This window comes from Mizuhopecten yessoensis, unplaced genomic scaffold (assembly GCF_002113885.1).
Source record: "Mizuhopecten yessoensis strain PY_sf001 unplaced genomic scaffold, ASM211388v2 scaffold7901, whole genome shotgun sequence".
NCBI lineage: Eukaryota > Metazoa > Mollusca > Bivalvia > Pectinida > Pectinidae > Mizuhopecten > Mizuhopecten yessoensis.
The window spans coordinates 161,528-179,613 of NW_018407279.1; the positions used below are offsets into that span (position 1 = coordinate 161,528).

Genomic DNA, 18,086 nt, shown 5'->3' on the forward strand with positions numbered 1-18,086 from the left:
GAGAAGAAGATTTTTGAAATTTTAGTCAATTTGACCCTTTTTGGCCCCGCCCCTCAGGCCCCTGGGGGCTTAGGACTAAACCGGCAACTATTTTTGTTGACCTTTGTCCATGGAAGGTCCCTGCAAAATTTCATTGAAATTGGTTCAGGGGTTTTGGAGAAGAAGTCGAAAATATAAATTGTTTACGGACGCACGACGGACGACGACGGACAAAAGGCGATCGCAATAGGTCACTTGAGACTTTGTCTCAGGTGACCTAAAAAAGTTAAGGGAGATAACTCTAATATAAACAAGGAAGGGGGGACACTTGTGTAGCGAGTCTGTGTATTAACAACACCTGTATAAGCATCTATTATACTGTACTTGTCGGGTCAGAATCTCTACTACATTATTTTGAGTAATAACTGTTTCTCCCACAACCAAGTTTCTTCACTCCCGACTCATTGAAAAAACCTGCTATGAGTTGTTAATCATTTTTGGTTAGCCACTAGTGGGTAACATCCTGGACGTTATTTCATTGGCCCCTGTTCTAATTATGACTTAAATTGAAAATGCTTTGCAACATCATCATCCATTGTGACTTCACAATTGACGTCAACTGTTTCCCCCCTCAGAAACAGGCACAATGTATTTACCAAGGGAAGCACATAGTTTATCAGTTATATAATAACCTTGTGGAAGAAATGGTTTCAAACTCATGATACTGTAGCTTGTTATGATGTTTAACTAACTCCATTTATTTTTTTATTTTCAAATTGTTAAAGACATTCGATAAACTTTGTGTATTTATACAATTTTAGAATGTACTAACTCAAGATTGATAAACATGAGCACCAATGTAGGGTCATTTTCCAATTAGGAATTGGTCCCTGTACTGGACCCTATAAACACCTGGCAAAACTCCTGAATTCTGTACACAACACATTTATAAAGCAATTTGTCATTTTTTCAAAAAAGTATACATGAAAATTACTTCGTTTAATTGTACAAATGTACCTTATATTATTGAAAACGTTATGTTGAAACAATAATTCCCTTTTTCCCTAAAGTTTAAAATAACTCCATTTCAGAAATAAAATTGACCGTACATACCGGTAGTAACTGTTACCCAAATAAAGGATTGCCAGAGATCCGTCTAATGAGGATCTATGACCAACCTGACCATTGTCTAACACAGGGAAAATCCTGGAATTTCGGAGCAGTGGGCCATATTCAGCAATTTTTAGTCAATATCAAAGTTAATAGGGGCCATTTAATGTAAAACTAAAAAAATATTGGAACATAGAGGGGTCAATTTAATTTTAACAGGTCAGGTTCGGGCCAGGTGAGCTAAAAACTTCAGAGGTATCCGAGTATTTAAGTTATGCGGATCAATAAATTTGGTATGAAATTTGCTGTTTGGACATAGCACTAGCAGTTTTTGATTTTATCAAAGCTTGTAATCAATCGATGAATAATATACGTAAACAATAGAACAATTACAATTTCCGAAAAACGTACTTTCGTTCATCGTAAATTCGTTATTAAATATGGGTCTAGTTATTAAATTGATGTTTTTGGCTAGTCTATATCTTGACAAAGTCTTTCCAGGTCTACATTTGTATTCGCAAGTTCGTTAAGTTTTACTTCTGAAGTGTTACATTTAAAAATTGAACAATACCGCTGTCTCCTACCTCATACTATACAATGTGGAAAGGAAATGAAAGTGCGCAAGTCTAAAACAAATCACTGTAATGGAGCATACACGTAGTTGATTCTGTAAATGAAAACACACACAAAACGATTATCTCGTACATGTAAACCATTGATTCATTAAAGCCAAATGTGACACCTGACACCTCAACCCAATCTAATCAACAGCAATTATCGTATTGTTCTTAATTCTCTCGATCAACTCAAACTCTTTTATGCATGACCACGCTTTGTGACCAATGTTCCGGTCTGCATTGTCGTCTGTTTGGGTAAAGAATACTGTTGATCAACATTGATGATTGATGAAGTTTGATTTTATTATGAACAACATGGTTTTGACAGTCCGCACACTTTACAGTCTGAAGCTTTATCGTAAATTCTTTTTACCAATTTCTTAATTGTCTACTCACGAAAGATGTTCATTAACACGGAATGGTGCGATGTCGTACTTTTGAGTTTTATTTGTATCAAAGAATTAATAAGTGACAAAGTAAAAAACGAACATTTTGCAGTAGACGATGTTTTGATGTTGGATTTAAGCTATCGAAACTAATATCTTACTTCGAAGTATCCAAGTTTTTCGACATTTCAGGGTTCAAATTGTCAGAGTTATATTTACTAAGATAAAGAACAGGTTTGGCCGGGACCGGAGAAATACTTCGAGATAAACAGGGTCTTCAAGTTAAAAGGGTTTGAGATAACAAAGTTCGACTGTATCTTCATGTGATTTTCTTTTTTAAGGAAAACGAAATAAAGTCGATTTAAAAAGAAGATATTATCATTAGGTTGATAACAAAAGACATTAAATATAAGTATTCTTTTTAAAAAATAATGATGTAAAAAACTCGGAAATTTTACATTTATCAAAAATGAAAATAGCATCTAAATGTATGCTTTTTGTAGTCAACATTACCATTAACCTCATTGTTTTATGCGACTCTGCTTTAATTTAATGAATATTGAAATCTGAGAAAATATAGCTCAATACAGCTTTAACTTATAGGCTGTATAGGTCTTTATAGAGATATATAGCTCAATCGGCAGAATATACTGGACCTGTTCAGTACAGTAGCCGGAGGTTCCTCACACCAGACTTAGACATTTTGACAGATATATGTATGGTGCCCACATCTGACATCTATCTGTCAAATTGTCTAAGTAAACTCGGGCTATTTAGTTACAGCACGGACTTAGATAAAATTCCGTGGTTACAACTGTTGAAATATTGGGGAAAGTGAAAGTAGGTTATATTTCATCTTCCGATTCCTTACTGGTGATATATTTGAGTTGATACATTTTCGCTTGCAAAACATTGTTTACAACAGAAGTAACAGTTATATAAATAATACTGACCTACAATTAATTCATATAAACGTACAATAATATATTGCCAGCAAAGAGTAAAGGGACGTAACTCCGAAAAAATGTCTAACCTAACGCGGCGTGGCTATTAACCGTTGCAGTTGGCAATGCTTGCATATATGTAGTAAAACAGTGAGTACCTGATCATCCTCATGAATGAATGAGCAAGGAATTTCTCCTCGGAGAATCTTCCCGAACACGGTATCCCCGCCCGGCTTGGCGGTCTGTGCTTTCTCCACCTCGCTCATGTTCAGGGTCAAGGTAAGGTTCAAGGCCGTAACCTGAGGTATTCGAATGTTATCACCAATTGCGCACTTTGTAAATGAAAAGGCGTTAACCTATTAGGATAGATGCGCAACATGCTGTAGATTCATGTATGATTTAAACATTAGCTTAAGTGTAATTGCATATAAATAACAATTTCAAATTTCGTTAAATATTTTAAATATCTGAAATAGTTATTAAAATGTTAACAATAAAGATGATAAATAATGCATGACTCATGTTTTAGTTTCGTATTATTTCAGTTTGTCAACAAATAATCACGTGACGTACAAGATGGTGGTCGTACTTTCTGTTCCCGACCTTTCAGACAGGAAACATTGATACAATCTCCACTGTTTCCAGGATCTGCTGTCGATCGATTGACTGTTGTTTGTAGATCGTATTTAATTTTATCTTAAGAGAAGCCGTCAGTGGTGACGATGAAATCGATAGAGGCCAAAGTCGTCGTTCTCGGATCGCAGGGTAAATTGAGGAAATCCACATTACATGAATAATCTTTACTCTATTTGCATATATATGTGTGTGATAGATTTTCCTTTTCCCTGTCATATAGTATAATAAGTTATAATGGAGAATAAACATACCACTATTTGGTCGGTTGAGATTTGGGATGAATTTCCTTTCTATAATACTATATATAACAGTGATTGAGCTGTTGACTGGGAAATAGGTTTTGTGCAAGTTTCTGAGTGTGTCCCAAAGTGTCCCTTTTAGGGTACACCTGTAAAGGCCTGCGTGACCCTGACGGTTTTTTGCATTCTATTTATAGAACCACGGGCTGGAAATAACAGCTTGTAATAGAAAAGAAAAGTTGGTGGTATCTATTTATGACAAAATGTTTGTTTTTGGAAAGAAAAAAATATATGGACTAAACTTATTTCTGCTGATATCCTACTGATGGAAGGAGGAAAATTCTGTATAGAAAAGATATTATGCAAAGAAAATGATATTTTGACTGAATGCAGAGTCATTTATATCAAATACTTTGAATTTATTACTTTGTTTCATCTTTATAATTCTTGGCATGCATGACCCATCCTTAAGTGTAATAGGAGTGGAAAAATGCACGGTCAGACATGGGGTTCCAACCTGGTACCACCAGGGCCTGTATTCATGAAACTGTTCTCATGCTAAAGCATGGATTTTGTGCTCAGACCAACTTTCTTGTAACTCACTTAAATCATGTCGAACAATCAAAAAGTCAAATGTAAACATTGAAAACAGTATTTGGCTTTCAGTCTCTTCAAATTTTTCCAATCATTGACAAGATAAGATTTTATTATTAATTTCTCAACGGAACAATAAATTGGGCTTGAGCACAAATTCCATGCTTGAGCATGAGAACGGTTTCATGAATACGGGCCCTGAACTCTAGACAGACACTCTGCCAATTGTGCTACCTTGTTTCTGGCAATTGACCAAGTCCAGTTCGCTACAATCCTACCTCCTTTTAACAAGTAGCTTACCTATGATCCAGTTGATGAATAACACTTGTTGAATAATAAGCATTAAGGTTTAGTGATTGTTGAGTTATATATAGGGTACTAATCATGTACTTTCTATATTTAAAAACGGTTAGTATAATCCGAAAAAAGTTCAACTAAAGTTACAACTCTGTATGGTCTACCGAAATGTGGAAAATCTACCCGATATATAACCTGGGAGCTTTTGTCTGCCAAGTTTAAGGAAGACACAAGTTTATTACAAATACAGGATCATTTTTTATCCTTTACACTGAACTCAACTATGCAATGTATTATTAAAAAAAAAAAAAACATTTCCAAATTTTAAACAGTATCTGAGTGACCTTTAGTTGTGGAAAAATTCCTGTCCTGCCCAATGCTGATCTTATCAGTTTTAAGAAGAATTTACTGTTGGTCCAGAATGTCATGCAGAGGGAAATTGTGTAGTAATGTACTATTTGAACTTTTTTATACAGGTGTGGGTAAGACCAGCGTGGTGATTCGCTATGTCGGAGGAATGTTCAGTAAGGCCGTCAGTCCAACCATAGGGGCCTCCTTCTTTACCTATAAAATGTAAGTAGCTTTTACCATTGTTTATAGTCCATAGAATGTTCAGTAAGACCGTCAGTCCAACCATAGGGGCCTCCTTCTTTACCTATAAAATGTAAATAGCTTTTACCATTGTTTATAGTCCATAGAATGTTGTGTCTCTGGATATGCATAAAATCTTATTGATGTGGTCGATTCTAAAGAAGAGATTACAAGTGGTGCCTGTCTAATTCAACGCCTTCTTCGATCAAACTAATGGTTTGGATTAGACAGGAAGCCAGTACAGCATAGCGAGTTTCTGTTTATACAAACAGAAATTGGCTATGCTGTACTAGCTTCCTGTCTAATCCAAACCATTAGTATACCATACATATAGTATACTTAGCCAGTTTCTCTTTGTATATAGTATATATAGACAGTTTCTGTTTGTATATAGTATATACATATAGACAGTTTCTGTTTGTATATAGTATACATAGCCAGTTTCTCTTTTTATATAGTATATATAGACAGTTTCTGTTTGTATATAGTATACATAGACAGTTTCTGTTTGTATATAGCATATACATATAGACAGTTTCTGTTTGTATATAGTATACATAGCCAGTTTCTGCTTGTATATAGTATATAGAGACAGTTTCTGTTTGTATATAGTATACATAGCCAGTTTCTGTTTGTATATAGTATACATTAGTGATGGACAATCGGTTTGAAATCATAATCAATAATAATTTTGTAGTCGTTAGTAGTAAACCGATTGATGATCCATTGCATAATCTGTTCATGATTTTATACGACTGTCGACTAAATACCCCAATAAAGTGAGAACACGACTGTTACATCAATAGACAGAGTTAAACATCTATATAGTAGGCTTTGTTCTTTTATAATGAATTTCAAACAGCTTTTATGCAGCTGTTGTCAACGATATAGTAAAAATTTAATTATAAGAATGAACGATTTTCAATGCATACTTTACATTGTATACAATTGACGTTTTGATTTCAATAATGAACTAATCAAATCAATTATGGAATTTGTGATCAATAATAGGAATCATGAAGGGCAGACCAATCAATTTGTTCATCCATCCACCCATCACCAATATGTACATAGATGTTTGTCAGAATAGACACTTTGTAATCTGGCGTCAGATAAGATTTGTTTTCTGTATTTAAAGATTTTGAAATATATCAGTAATTGTTTCCTGATCATTTCAAATCATGATCACGAGAAGCTTAAGATTGGACTTTCAATATTTTTTAACTTCTACCATAGCATGAAGTATCATAAAGATAATCCAACATTGGCTCAAGAGCTATTTATCCTACAATGAACCCCTGTGTATGGGGGTATTGGGGTATGAGGGGGGCAACAAAATAGTCTACGACTCGTATAGGGGGAGGATGGGTTTATTCCAGGATATCATTGTATATTATGATACCCCTACTTATCTGACATTTACTTACAGGACACTAAACAACTACAGAATAAAACTCCAGGTTTGGGATACAGCAGGACAGGAGAGATTCAGGTCTATGGTAAGTAGGTCAGTGACACAGGGACAGGAGAGATTCAGGTCTATGGTAAGTAGGTCAGTGACAGAAGGACAGGAGAGATTCAGGTCTATGGTAAGTAGGTCAGTGACACAGGGACAGGAGAGATTCAGGTCTGTGGTAAGTAGGTCAGGGACACAGGGACAGGAAAGATTTAGGTCTATGGTAAGTAGGTCAGTGACACAGCGACAGGAGAGATTCAGGTCTATGGTAAGTAGGTCAGTGACCCAGGGACAGGAGAGATTCAGGTCTATGGTAAGTAGGTCAGTGATACAGGGACAGGAGAGATTCAGGTCTGTGGTAAGTAGGTCAGTGACACAGGGACAGGAGAGATTCAGGTCTATGGTAAGTAGGTGAGTGACACAGGGACAGGAAAGATTTAGGTCTATGGTAAGTAGGTCAGTGACACAGGGACAGGAGAGATTCAGGTCTATGGTAAGTAGTTCAGTGACACAGGGACAGGAGAGATTCAGGTCTATGGTAAGTAGGTCGGTGACAGAAGTTAAGGTCAATGACAAGTAGATTTGTGACTATGACACTGCTCGATTCGTCTCTGAAATTCGTGAGCCGGGTTGCGCCGTCACGTTACCGTCCAACAATTGAATTGAGCGCACCACGGCCGGCTGATATCAAATCTGGCTGCCACTTCGGGAGCTACTGCGATTGCTACAGATTTGATACTGAATGGGGACAGTGAGGAGGAATTTGAATTCCAGAAATACATTCAAAGTGTCCTTTGTGCTCTGATAGCCTAATAAGTAGAAGTTACGCTGAATTTGTTTAAGAATTACACAATGCGGTAGCAGACTGTGATTTAAGTCATTTCGTCCCATGTTTAGCGATTGATCAGGGCAAAAGGTCTTACGTGTTATGACTAAAAGACAGTTTTAAAACGGTCAACCTTTTGACAGCATAATTCCGTATCAAATTTAACAATTATAATTGACTTTTTTCTGTATCTCAAAAGATACTTATGTTTATGTAGAGACCTGATAAATCTGATGTGATCTTTGAAGACATCAATTAAAACTACTTTCACCACAAATCTCACAGATCAGTTTTATCTCACACTACGAGAATCTTATCATTCATGTACTATGTTTGCTGCCATCTGCGCCGGTCACAGCAAGGTGGGCGATCTGGCTTACGGAAGGTGGACTGCCGCCGCAATATTTGATCTTACTCACTGGTGGTCAAATCGAGCAGCACCATGGAAGGAGAGAAAACATTCAGGTTATATTTAATGATTGAGCAGGTTTGTGACGACAGTGGTTCAGAGATGTAGAGGTATATGGTAACGTAAGTAGATTTGTCATTTGTCAGACAAAAGAATATGAACGACTCTGGTCTATGATTAGGCAGATTTCTGATACAGAGCTGTTAAAGGGACAGGAGAGATTCAGGTCATTGATAAGGTTGATGACACAGGGACAGGAGGGATTCAGGTTATTGATAAGGTTGATGTCACAGGGACAGGAGAGATTCAGGTTATTGATAAGGTTGATGACACAGGGACAGGAGAGATTCAGGTTATTGATAAGGTTGATGACACAGGGACAGGAGGGATTCAGGTTATTGATAAGGTTGATGATACAGGGACAGGAGGGATTCAGGTTATTGATAAGGTTGATGACACAGGGACAGGAGGGATTCAGGTTATTGATGAGGTTGATTTGATAACACAAGGACAGGAGGAATCTTTTGTCTACATTAGATAGAGCTTTTGTTGACAAACATACAGACAAGCTGTTTTAGCTGTTAACTGATTGACACACTCACAGGTGTTTGTTAACTCATTCAATACCGAAGACACATTTGAACTCTTCCAATGCAAAGGTTGGAATTGTTCTTTATGAAATTTTAGGGGTGAATGAGTTAATGTTGAACTGATTTTATTTGTTACAGGCTCCCATGTATTACAGAAAGGCAAACGCTGCCATGTTGATCTACGACCTCACTTCAGCGGACAGCTTCTATGATATCAAGGACTGGGTCGGCGGTAGGTAGTGTTGTCATAGTTACCGTATATCGGGTTATTTTCACAATTTTGATCAAAATAAGAAATTTTGGTTAACATGTACATGTATTATAATTTCGCAATCGAGACATGTGAAGGAACTTAACTTTATGTGAAGGAACTAAATTTTTGTGGATACTGTCTCCAATGTTGACAGCCACATTGAACTAATTTGCCGTCTAGGGGGGACCGCTCCATGTATCATATGCGTATACATACCTGTGATTTAATGTCAGTTTTTCTGAAAACCCCGTATATATCTTCCTTGCCTGTACAAGTTACCAGTTGCCACTGGCAAATATGTTCAGGAATCCGCTAGGTTTTCTATTAGTTTTCCCTTTCGTTATTTAGCACAGTGATGGGACACTTGTCATGTGTCAAATAGTCAAATGAATTGGTTTTATTACAGTATATTGATGAGCAAAAACAAGTGAGGGTATTGATTTTGAAAAAGCATCAACAAACCTAATAGATGTATTATATAATCCTTTTTCAAACATCTTGTATTACTCTTGATAGATAGGTATCGTCACAACCAAATGCTTGCTGTTTCATGACATTACGGTCATGCAGTTTATTATCATGGCTCAATTTTGCACTGGTCATACTATATTCTGTGGATCATGTTTTCCCGACCATGTTAATGACCCGCGACCATGTTAATAGCCCGCGAAATCGCGGAAACATCCTGCTATACCATTCCACAGACACTGTTATGTTTCATCACCATGGTAACACTTAGATATTGTTAGGTTGTCAGAGTTGGGATAAAAGTATCAGGACAAGGTTTAGGTCAGCAGTATAATGTTGTCATGGTAGTAACCATATACACTGTTATGTATCATCGTCATGGTGACACTTAAATATTGTTAGGTTGTCAGAGTTGGGACAAAGTACTGTTAGGATAAGGCTAAGGTCATATTGTTAGGTTGTCAGAGTTGGGACAAAGTACTGTTAGGATAAGGCTAAGGTCAGCTGTGGGTAGGTAGTTAAGGCCTTGTTATTGTTAATCATTTATTCTATATAAAAAAAATCTTTAAATTAACTATATCCCTGCTTTTGCCTGAGTTTGCTGTCCAGGGAGTTAGTCCTGGAAACTAAAGACACCCAATCTGACTCCTTCCCATGGCAGATTCCGTCACTTCCTCACAGAAATGACCACCCCTATCAGGTGATAGGTGTGTGGGGCTGACCTGTCTCCTCCTTGCTGGTATCCAACTCAGAGACAGTGTTGATAGGGTTTTATAACTTATGAATTGGAATAATACTTTTTTTTTTAAATGTTTGTGTTTCATGACAATATAATAAAACAGTGAAAGTAAGGGATTTAGAGATATAGTACATTTTTGTTCCTGGTGATGAGGAATTTTCCCCTCAGCTTCTGAATAATCAGTTGGTTTGTTAAAAGCAATAACCACGACCCTATTTCAAGATCACATGAACAATTTTATTTGAAATGATCCAACAAAGATTCAGGAGTTATAAATAATACGATCTCCTAGCAAATATCCATATGATATTTAGCATACAGGTACATCACTATCCACATGATATTTAGCATACAGGTACATCACTATCCACATGATATTTAGCATACAGGTACATCACTATCCACATGATATTTAGCATACAGGTACATCACTATCCACATGATATTTAGCATACAGGTACATCACTATCCACATGATATTTAGCATACAGGTACATCACTATCCACATGATATTTAGCATACAGGTACATCACTATCCACATGATATTTAGCATACAGGTACATCACTATCCACATGATATTTAGCATACAGGTATATCACTAGGCATTGACCCACTTTAAAGGTCGAGGATGTAAGACAGATAAGATGAGCAATGTACAGGCCCATTGGGCATCTTGTTTCCCTTTCAAAAAATGATGCAAAATGAGATAGATTGGTTGGTTTACCTATCCCTAACTTTTCTTTTGACAGAACTGAAGAAAAATGTTGACACGCCTATAGGTAAGTAATGTACAGTAAACCCCCATTTACTCAAACTCGTGGGACCCAGATCAATAGTTTGAGAAATACATGGTATTCAAGTAGTCCGAGGTTAGTCCTAGATTGTCTAGTATATATATGTAAAATTTTGATTTGATGATAATTAAATATATGTAAAACGGTACTTATGCTATTATCAAGATACTGGTAAACTGTAGTCTTAGCCCGAGGTATTGTCACAGCGCAGGTGTAACACACAGGTAAAATATCTGTCAGGCGTGACATGTCATACCTGGTCGACGAACAGGTAGGATTAATACTATGACCATGAATAGTCAGGGACAATTTTTTGTTCAAAGAGTACGTGGTATTCGAGGAATAACTGTTCAACTAATCCGGGGTTACTTTACAAAGAATATGTACGAACTCGGTCGGGACCAAACAAACTGTTCGCCGAATGAGGGGTACTCGAGTAAACCGAGTTCGAGGAAGTGGGGTTTTACTGTATCTATATGGGCACACCCATCATTTACTTTCACTATGAAGTAATGTGTTGTTGATATCACGACTGTGCCATTCTACTCCACGATAATATGTATGGCATAGTAACACTGTTCCATCATCTATTCCTACTCACCTGTAATGAGGGTGGTATAGTAACACTGGTCCAGCATCTATTCCTACTCACCTGTAATGAATGGTATAGTAACACTGTTCCATCTTCTATTCCTACTCACCTGTAATGGATGGTATAGTAACACTGTTCCATCATATATTCCTATTCACCTGTAATGAGTGTGGTATAGTAACACTGTTACATCATCTATTCCTACTCACCTGTAATGTATGGGATAGTAACACTGTTCCATCATATATACCTACTCCCCTGTAATGTATGGTTTGATAACACTGTTTCATCATCTATTCCTACTCACCTGTAATGTATGGTATAGTAACACTGTTCCATCATATATTCCTACTCCCCTGTAATGTATGGTATGATAACACTGTTTCATCATCTATTCCTACTCACCTGTAATGTATGGTATGATAACACTGTTCCATCATCTATTCCTACTCCCCTGTGATGAGTGTGGTATAGTAACAATGGTCCGTCATCTATTCCTACTCCCCTGTAATGTATGGTTATACAATAGACTTGTTCTTTCATTCTCTACATCTATTCCCCAAAATGTGACAAATTAATGCTGTTCCTTGTTTTTACTCATTTAGCTCATTTAGTAATATATGATGACATTAACGCCGTTCCATTCTCTGTTTTCCCGCCCCAGTAATGTGTGATGACGTTAATGCTGTTCCATTCTCTGTTTGCTCTCCCCAGTAATGTGTGATGACATTAATGCTGTTCCATTCTGTTTGCTCTCTCCAGTAATGTGTCTGGTTGGTAACAAGTGTGATATGTCAGATTGCCGTGAGGTCACGTCCATTGATGCAGAGGAATACGCCTCAACCATCGGCGCCCTCAACCACGAAACATCTGCCCTCAAAAACACAGGTATGTATATATATGCACAACAAAACATCAGCCATCAAACAACAGCTGTTTTGAACCATCAAAACTTCCATCAAACCATCAGGTTTTACACGCAAATCCATACACTTGCAAACAATGCCTAGAAGTCACATACATACTTATATTGTAACATAATTTTAAATATCTCTCATTTTGTAATAAATGCAATATAACTGAGCATGCTACCATTGCCAATATGGATGAAAGCTTCAAGATGATCAAAGGTGCAAGGTCTCTCTGTTAAACATTGGTGAAAGTTGTTGAAATACCATAACACTTACTACATCTGTTCTACAAGACATATGTAGTTAGTTTGAATGCTATTGAAAGTCATATATTAAAACCTAAGAGAACGAAGCTTCATTTTTGTCATTTTCATGAAGAGGCATATAGTGTTACTCGTGTTCTACTGGTCACACGTGTGGCCATCACAGAGTTTGCCATCCTTCTAGCCCCTCCATAGTTTTGACCAAATCTCTTTGTTTGTATATGCTGTCTGTTAACATAAGGTTGACATTACCTCACATTGATGTCGGGTGGCGTAGTGGATAACGCACTCGCCTGTCACCAAGGCAGTTGGGTATTGTTCCCCCGATTGGACGTGAAAAGGTATGGGGTCACCTGCCTGTCCACGTGGATTTTCCCACAGTAAGACCCCCTGCGCACTTACATCCGGACCAACAAGAGTGATAAACATAAGTTATATAACTTGTTTCGTAATTGTTGCAAAATAAATAAAGTTTACATCTTAACATGTTACAGGTATAGACGAGGCATTCCTACAGGTAGCCCAGCAGCTGATCAAACTTTACGAGACGTCACCTAATTCTGGACTCCATACAGTGGACACAGCTGACCATTCGTCCCCAGCGCCGGCTCCCACGGACACGGGTGATACATTCCGCCTCGCCTCCCAGGCCACGCCCCCTAGTGACAGCTCCCAGTGTTCCTGCTGATAACGACTGTGATAGGACGTTAATTATTCATTGTGTTGGACTAAAGTGGCATTGTAAGAATTCCATGAAATACATTTCCATTTATATTGACAGACAGCAAACCTTGATTCCGACTCCTTACCTTATAAGGACCTGTCGGTCACTGGTAAATAAGTTGTCTGATAACTCATAAGCTGGTATGGTGGTGTATACATTCAAACTCCTAGGTAAAAATTCACAAAGCAGTGGTTTATAATAAACATTTTTAGGATACAGTTAGATTAAGCAAAGTTAATCAATATTGAACATCTGGGCTGGGAATTGAGATCAGAGGGGTCACCATCGTTCAGGGAAGGTAACTGTATACCAGATTTATATAATAAAAAAATTGTACATAAAAATTAATAGAGAATTCAAATAGGAATTTTACTTCATACGGTTGCCATTCTAAATGATCCAAATAAGTCAATGTCATTTGGTTGTCACACAGGTTATATGATGTCATTGAAGGTCACAAGGTCATCTGAGGTCATTGACTATCAAACAGGTATTTCAGGTCATTGAAGGTCACATGAGGTCAGGTCACATGAGGTCAGGTCACCTGAGGTCACGGCTTGTCACACAGATTTTCTAAGTTAATGTTAGATTGTACATGGTGACTCCAGTTTTCATGGGTGACTGAACACAGTGACCCTTGTGTCATGGTTGACTGTACATAGTGACCCTTGTGTCATGGTTGACTTACATGGTGACCTCGTTTCATGGTTGACTGTACACAGTGACCCTTGTGTCATGGTTGACTGTACATAGTGACCCTTGTGTCATGGTTGACTTACATGGTGACCTCGTTTCATGGTTGACTGTACACAGTGACCCTTGTGTCATGGTTGACTAGACATGGTGACCTCGTTTCATGGTTGACTGTACATGGTGACCCTTGTGTCTTGGTTGACTAAACATGGTTACACTTGTGTAATGGTTGACTCGTCATGGTGGCCTCTGTTTAGATTATATATGGCTTTAGTGCTTTTTTCCTCCTGACATCTTGTTTATATAAAGCTTGCATCAAGTTGTAAAATAAGAGGTTTATTTAAGTTGCTCAATGTAATATTTATTGTATGTACAGTGCCATACATAAACATTAGAGGCAGTGCACTGTTAAATGTATTATGTTGATATTAAACTCCTTTAAATTAAATCTATGAGATATTCATACTCATATATACTGTTCTTACAATATTTAGCGCCCAAAGAGTGTAAAAAATAGAAAACGGGGGATGTTAAACGATTTGTTAAAAACTGCATTTCTAAAATGTTTGTGATGGTTTTCATAGCCCTTGCATTAAGTTAGGAAATTTTGACACTGTGGATGAGGACTTTTAAATGATTTCAAGAAGAGATTAAGGCAGGCAGCACCTATAGGATGTAGGAAACTTAAAATGGCAAATACAGTATCAATGAAACACCTTTTTTTATAAACTTGACAGAGACTATCGATATAAACCATCTGAAAATTTAGCCTTTTTTGTTCTTTCCTTTGTTATGTTTTTATCGACAGGTTTGCATGATACAGATTAAGGGACCATAGGACATCGCAAAATATATAGAAACTTTGAGGCGATTGTCTATTTTCAATGACAATGTACAAAATGGTCGAACTAAGAGCTGTGGTTATCGCAGCTACCTATATTCTCGAAGCTTTAATTCATTGTGTAGCAGTAAAACCTGATACCCAGATAACAATAGGTACACTAGGTAAAAGAAAATCTGGGGAGACACTGGTTCTGTTATCAAATATCTGTCTCACATTATGAAAAGTTCTTTTTAAACAACCAATACATTTTCATTTTTTTTATGACGTTTCGATGACTAGTACGATATGTACACTGTCACCTTCATCAGACCAATGACCAGTGAAGCGTATGCACACAAAGGTGTAAAATGTGTACGTGGTGTAGCTACAAAGCGTAGCTTAATCCAGTCATTTTGGTACATATATAACAAGTATTGTACATACGCTTACAGCGTAGCCGAAATCGACATCGATTTTATGGACAACTCGTACACAATTTACGCCTTTGTGTGCATACACTTCATTGGTCAGTTGTCTGATGAAGGTGACAGTGTACATATCGTACAAGTCATCGTAACGTTACAAAAAAAAAAAAAAATGGTTGTGTAAAAAGAACTTTTCATAATCCATACTTTCCAACCTGAAGAATATTTTTAGAAATATCTGTCTCGTGTTATAAAATGATTATATATGTGGATGTCATCACTGACAGTTGCGTATTAAATATAATCAGTGTATATAATATTTTACTAAAATGGATTGACACGAAACCAGAAGTTTCAAAATACTTTTATGCATGAAATTGTAGAAATTATAATTATCACTAAGGATGTAAGGTTATATAACTGTCTAGGTGCGAAAAAAATGAATTATATTATTACATCTTGGCTACATTTGTCTATGGCGCTGCAAATGAATAACCATTAAATACTTTTGCGTATACGAAAAATATAAATATTTTTGCATACCGGTACTTAAAATTTTGCATTCCCAATATCACTTTTCAGTTTTGGCATATACAAAAATTCAAAACAACAGTTTTGGGTATGCAATATCGTTTTTGTGGTAATGCAAGAATCGGGGATTTTTAGATGAGCAAAAAAAACCAAACTGCCATTCATTCCACCTTTGTTAATGTTGAAATTTTGGTACACATATATCATTTTTATACAGTGGATATTTGTTGTGTGCTTGATGGGGATTTTTCAATGTTGCTTTAATTAGGTTGTGTCCTGAGTGACATTTATCCTATAATCAGCTGCTAAATTATTGTCATGTTAAATATCTAACATCAACCATTGTGACATCACAAGGGATAGTACAATGACGTCATTGTGACATCACAGGGGATAGTACAATGACGTCATTGTGACATCACAGGGGATAGGACAATGACGTCACAAATGCACGGCCATGTGTTCATTAGATGTATTGTAATTCATTGGTGGATAATGTGATAAAATACTCTCAAATGTTTTCCAATTTCATCTGACTTTTGTTAAAGATACAGAAACCCATTCATAGAAATTTTATAAGAAATCGTTGGAGATGCTTTATGAGAACTTGATTTACCTACTTTATTATAGGAGAACTGTTTGGAATACTCTATGCATTAAGGAGGACTTGTTTTAAAGGCTCTGTGAATGTTATACGACCTCGTTTTCACAAAATAATGCGAATTTGTTTAAGGTGCTCTTGTTATCGTGGTAACGGTAATTTGTTTGTGGTAAGCTGAAAAAAATTCATTGGTGTTATTTTTAAGACACGTATTATTGTCTATGCTTTTTCTAAGAATATGCATTTGATCTGTGTACAAGTAGCTACAAATGCCTGTATATTGGTAATAACCGCAGTGCTATATAGCGCAAGACATGAATATAATGTTCCTTATTTCTTTTACCACCACTTTACACCAAATAAATTAACATTTTGTTATACCTGAAATGTAAACATAATACGTGTTAAGCAATACATGACCGACCCATAATTTATAACGCTTCAAGGCTTGTCCTTAACCTACTCTGCCATGGTTAAACCCCCACCATTGCCGAATACAGGGAGTTTACATTTGGTAAGTTGGTTGATTGCTATACGTTTTTAATATTACATAATTGTACCAATGTAGGAAATAGCATTGGAAGTGAATTGGTTGCCAGGTATATCTTAATAATGAGATATCGGTCACAAATATACCACAGTGTCAACAAGCAATTTACCACAGCATCAACACACAAGGGCAAAATATACCGCAGCATCAACACTCAACAAAATATAGCTCAGTGTCAACAAACGATTTACCACAGCATCAACACTCAACAAAATATAGCTCAGTGTCGTTACAAACGACAAAATTACCACGGGGCCGATACTATAGGATAAATATACCACAGCATCAACACAACAACAAAAAATATCTCAGTGTCAACAAACAACAAAAATTACCACGGGGCCGATACTATAGGATAAATATACCACAGCATCAACTCATAAGGACCAAAATACCACAGCGTCAACACAACGACAAAATACACACCAGTGTCAACACAAGGACAAAATATACAACAGCATCAACACAATAACAAAATACACACCAGCGTCAACACAACGACAAAATAAACACCAGCATCAACACAACGACAAAAATACACACCAGTGTCAACTCAAGGACAAAATATACAACAGCATCAACACAATAACAAAATACACACCAGCGTCAACACAATGACAAAATAAACACCAGCATCAACACAACGACAAAATACACACCAGCGTCAACACAAGGACAAAATACACACCAGCGTCAACACAAAACATTATATAACACCTGTGTCAACAAACAACAAAATATATCACAGCGGCAATACAATAGGGAAGATTCATATTCCACAGCATCAACACACAACAAAATATAGCTCAGTGTCAACAAGCGTCAAAATATACCAATACACAACAAAATATACCACAGCATCAACATGTAAAGATGTTACGGTATATACCACAATGTCAGATTAAAGAGGACACAATTTGGAAGTTGATAGGGATGGATGTACAAAAAAGACACTTTAAGGTGAATCCCATAAAATTCTGACATGACGTCCTTAATTTGAATACAAGTTTCATAGTTCAAATACTTAATATACAAGCATTGT

General features: G+C 36.7%; 2 protein-coding genes across 3 annotated transcripts in view; one reads left to right on the top strand and one right to left on the bottom strand.

Moving 5' to 3' along the window:
• Positions 1 to 3,335, bottom strand: part of LOC110454481 (histidine triad nucleotide-binding protein 1-like) — an 8,474-nt gene extending 5,139 nt beyond the window's left edge. Inside the window, exon 1 of the mRNA XM_021503987.1 lies at positions 3,195 to 3,335. Within this exon, the coding sequence (XP_021359662.1) occupies positions 3,195 to 3,302 (108 nt within the window). The 5' untranslated portion in view covers positions 3,303 to 3,335. The remainder of the gene's footprint in view (positions 1 to 3,194) is intronic.
• Positions 3,336 to 3,581: 246 nt separating this feature from the next.
• On the top strand, positions 3,582 to 15,247 carry LOC110454480 (ras-related protein Rab-31-like). 2 transcript variants are annotated; one of them, XM_021503985.1, is made up of 7 exons: positions 3,582 to 3,801; positions 5,279 to 5,375; positions 6,823 to 6,892; positions 8,813 to 8,906; positions 10,887 to 10,916; positions 12,286 to 12,411; positions 13,192 to 15,247. In XM_021503985.1, exons 1-7 carry the CDS (start codon positions 3,759 to 3,761, stop codon positions 13,383 to 13,385), a joined length of 654 nt encoding a protein of 217 aa, XP_021359660.1. In that variant the 5' UTR covers positions 3,582 to 3,758; the 3' UTR covers positions 13,386 to 15,247. The 2 variants fall into 2 exon arrangements, with proteins under 2 accessions (XP_021359660.1, XP_021359661.1); XM_021503986.1 differs by lacking the exons at positions 3,582 to 3,801; positions 5,279 to 5,375; positions 6,823 to 6,892 and adding an exon at positions 7,088 to 7,387.
• Positions 15,248 to 18,086: the final 2,839 nt, after the last annotated feature.

Excerpts from the sequence above, each read along its gene's own strand:
- LOC110454480 (XM_021503985.1), top strand. The coding sequence starts at position 3,759 with ATGAAATCGATAGAGGCCAAAGTCGTCGTTCTCGGATCGCAGG. Across the intron at positions 6,893-8,812 it reads AGGAGAGATTCAGGTCTATG|GCTCCCATGTATTACAGAAA; the intron begins GTAAGTAGGTCA and ends TATTTGTTACAG. Across the intron at positions 10,917-12,285 it reads AAATGTTGACACGCCTATAG|TAATGTGTCTGGTTGGTAAC; the intron begins GTAAGTAATGTA and ends TGCTCTCTCCAG.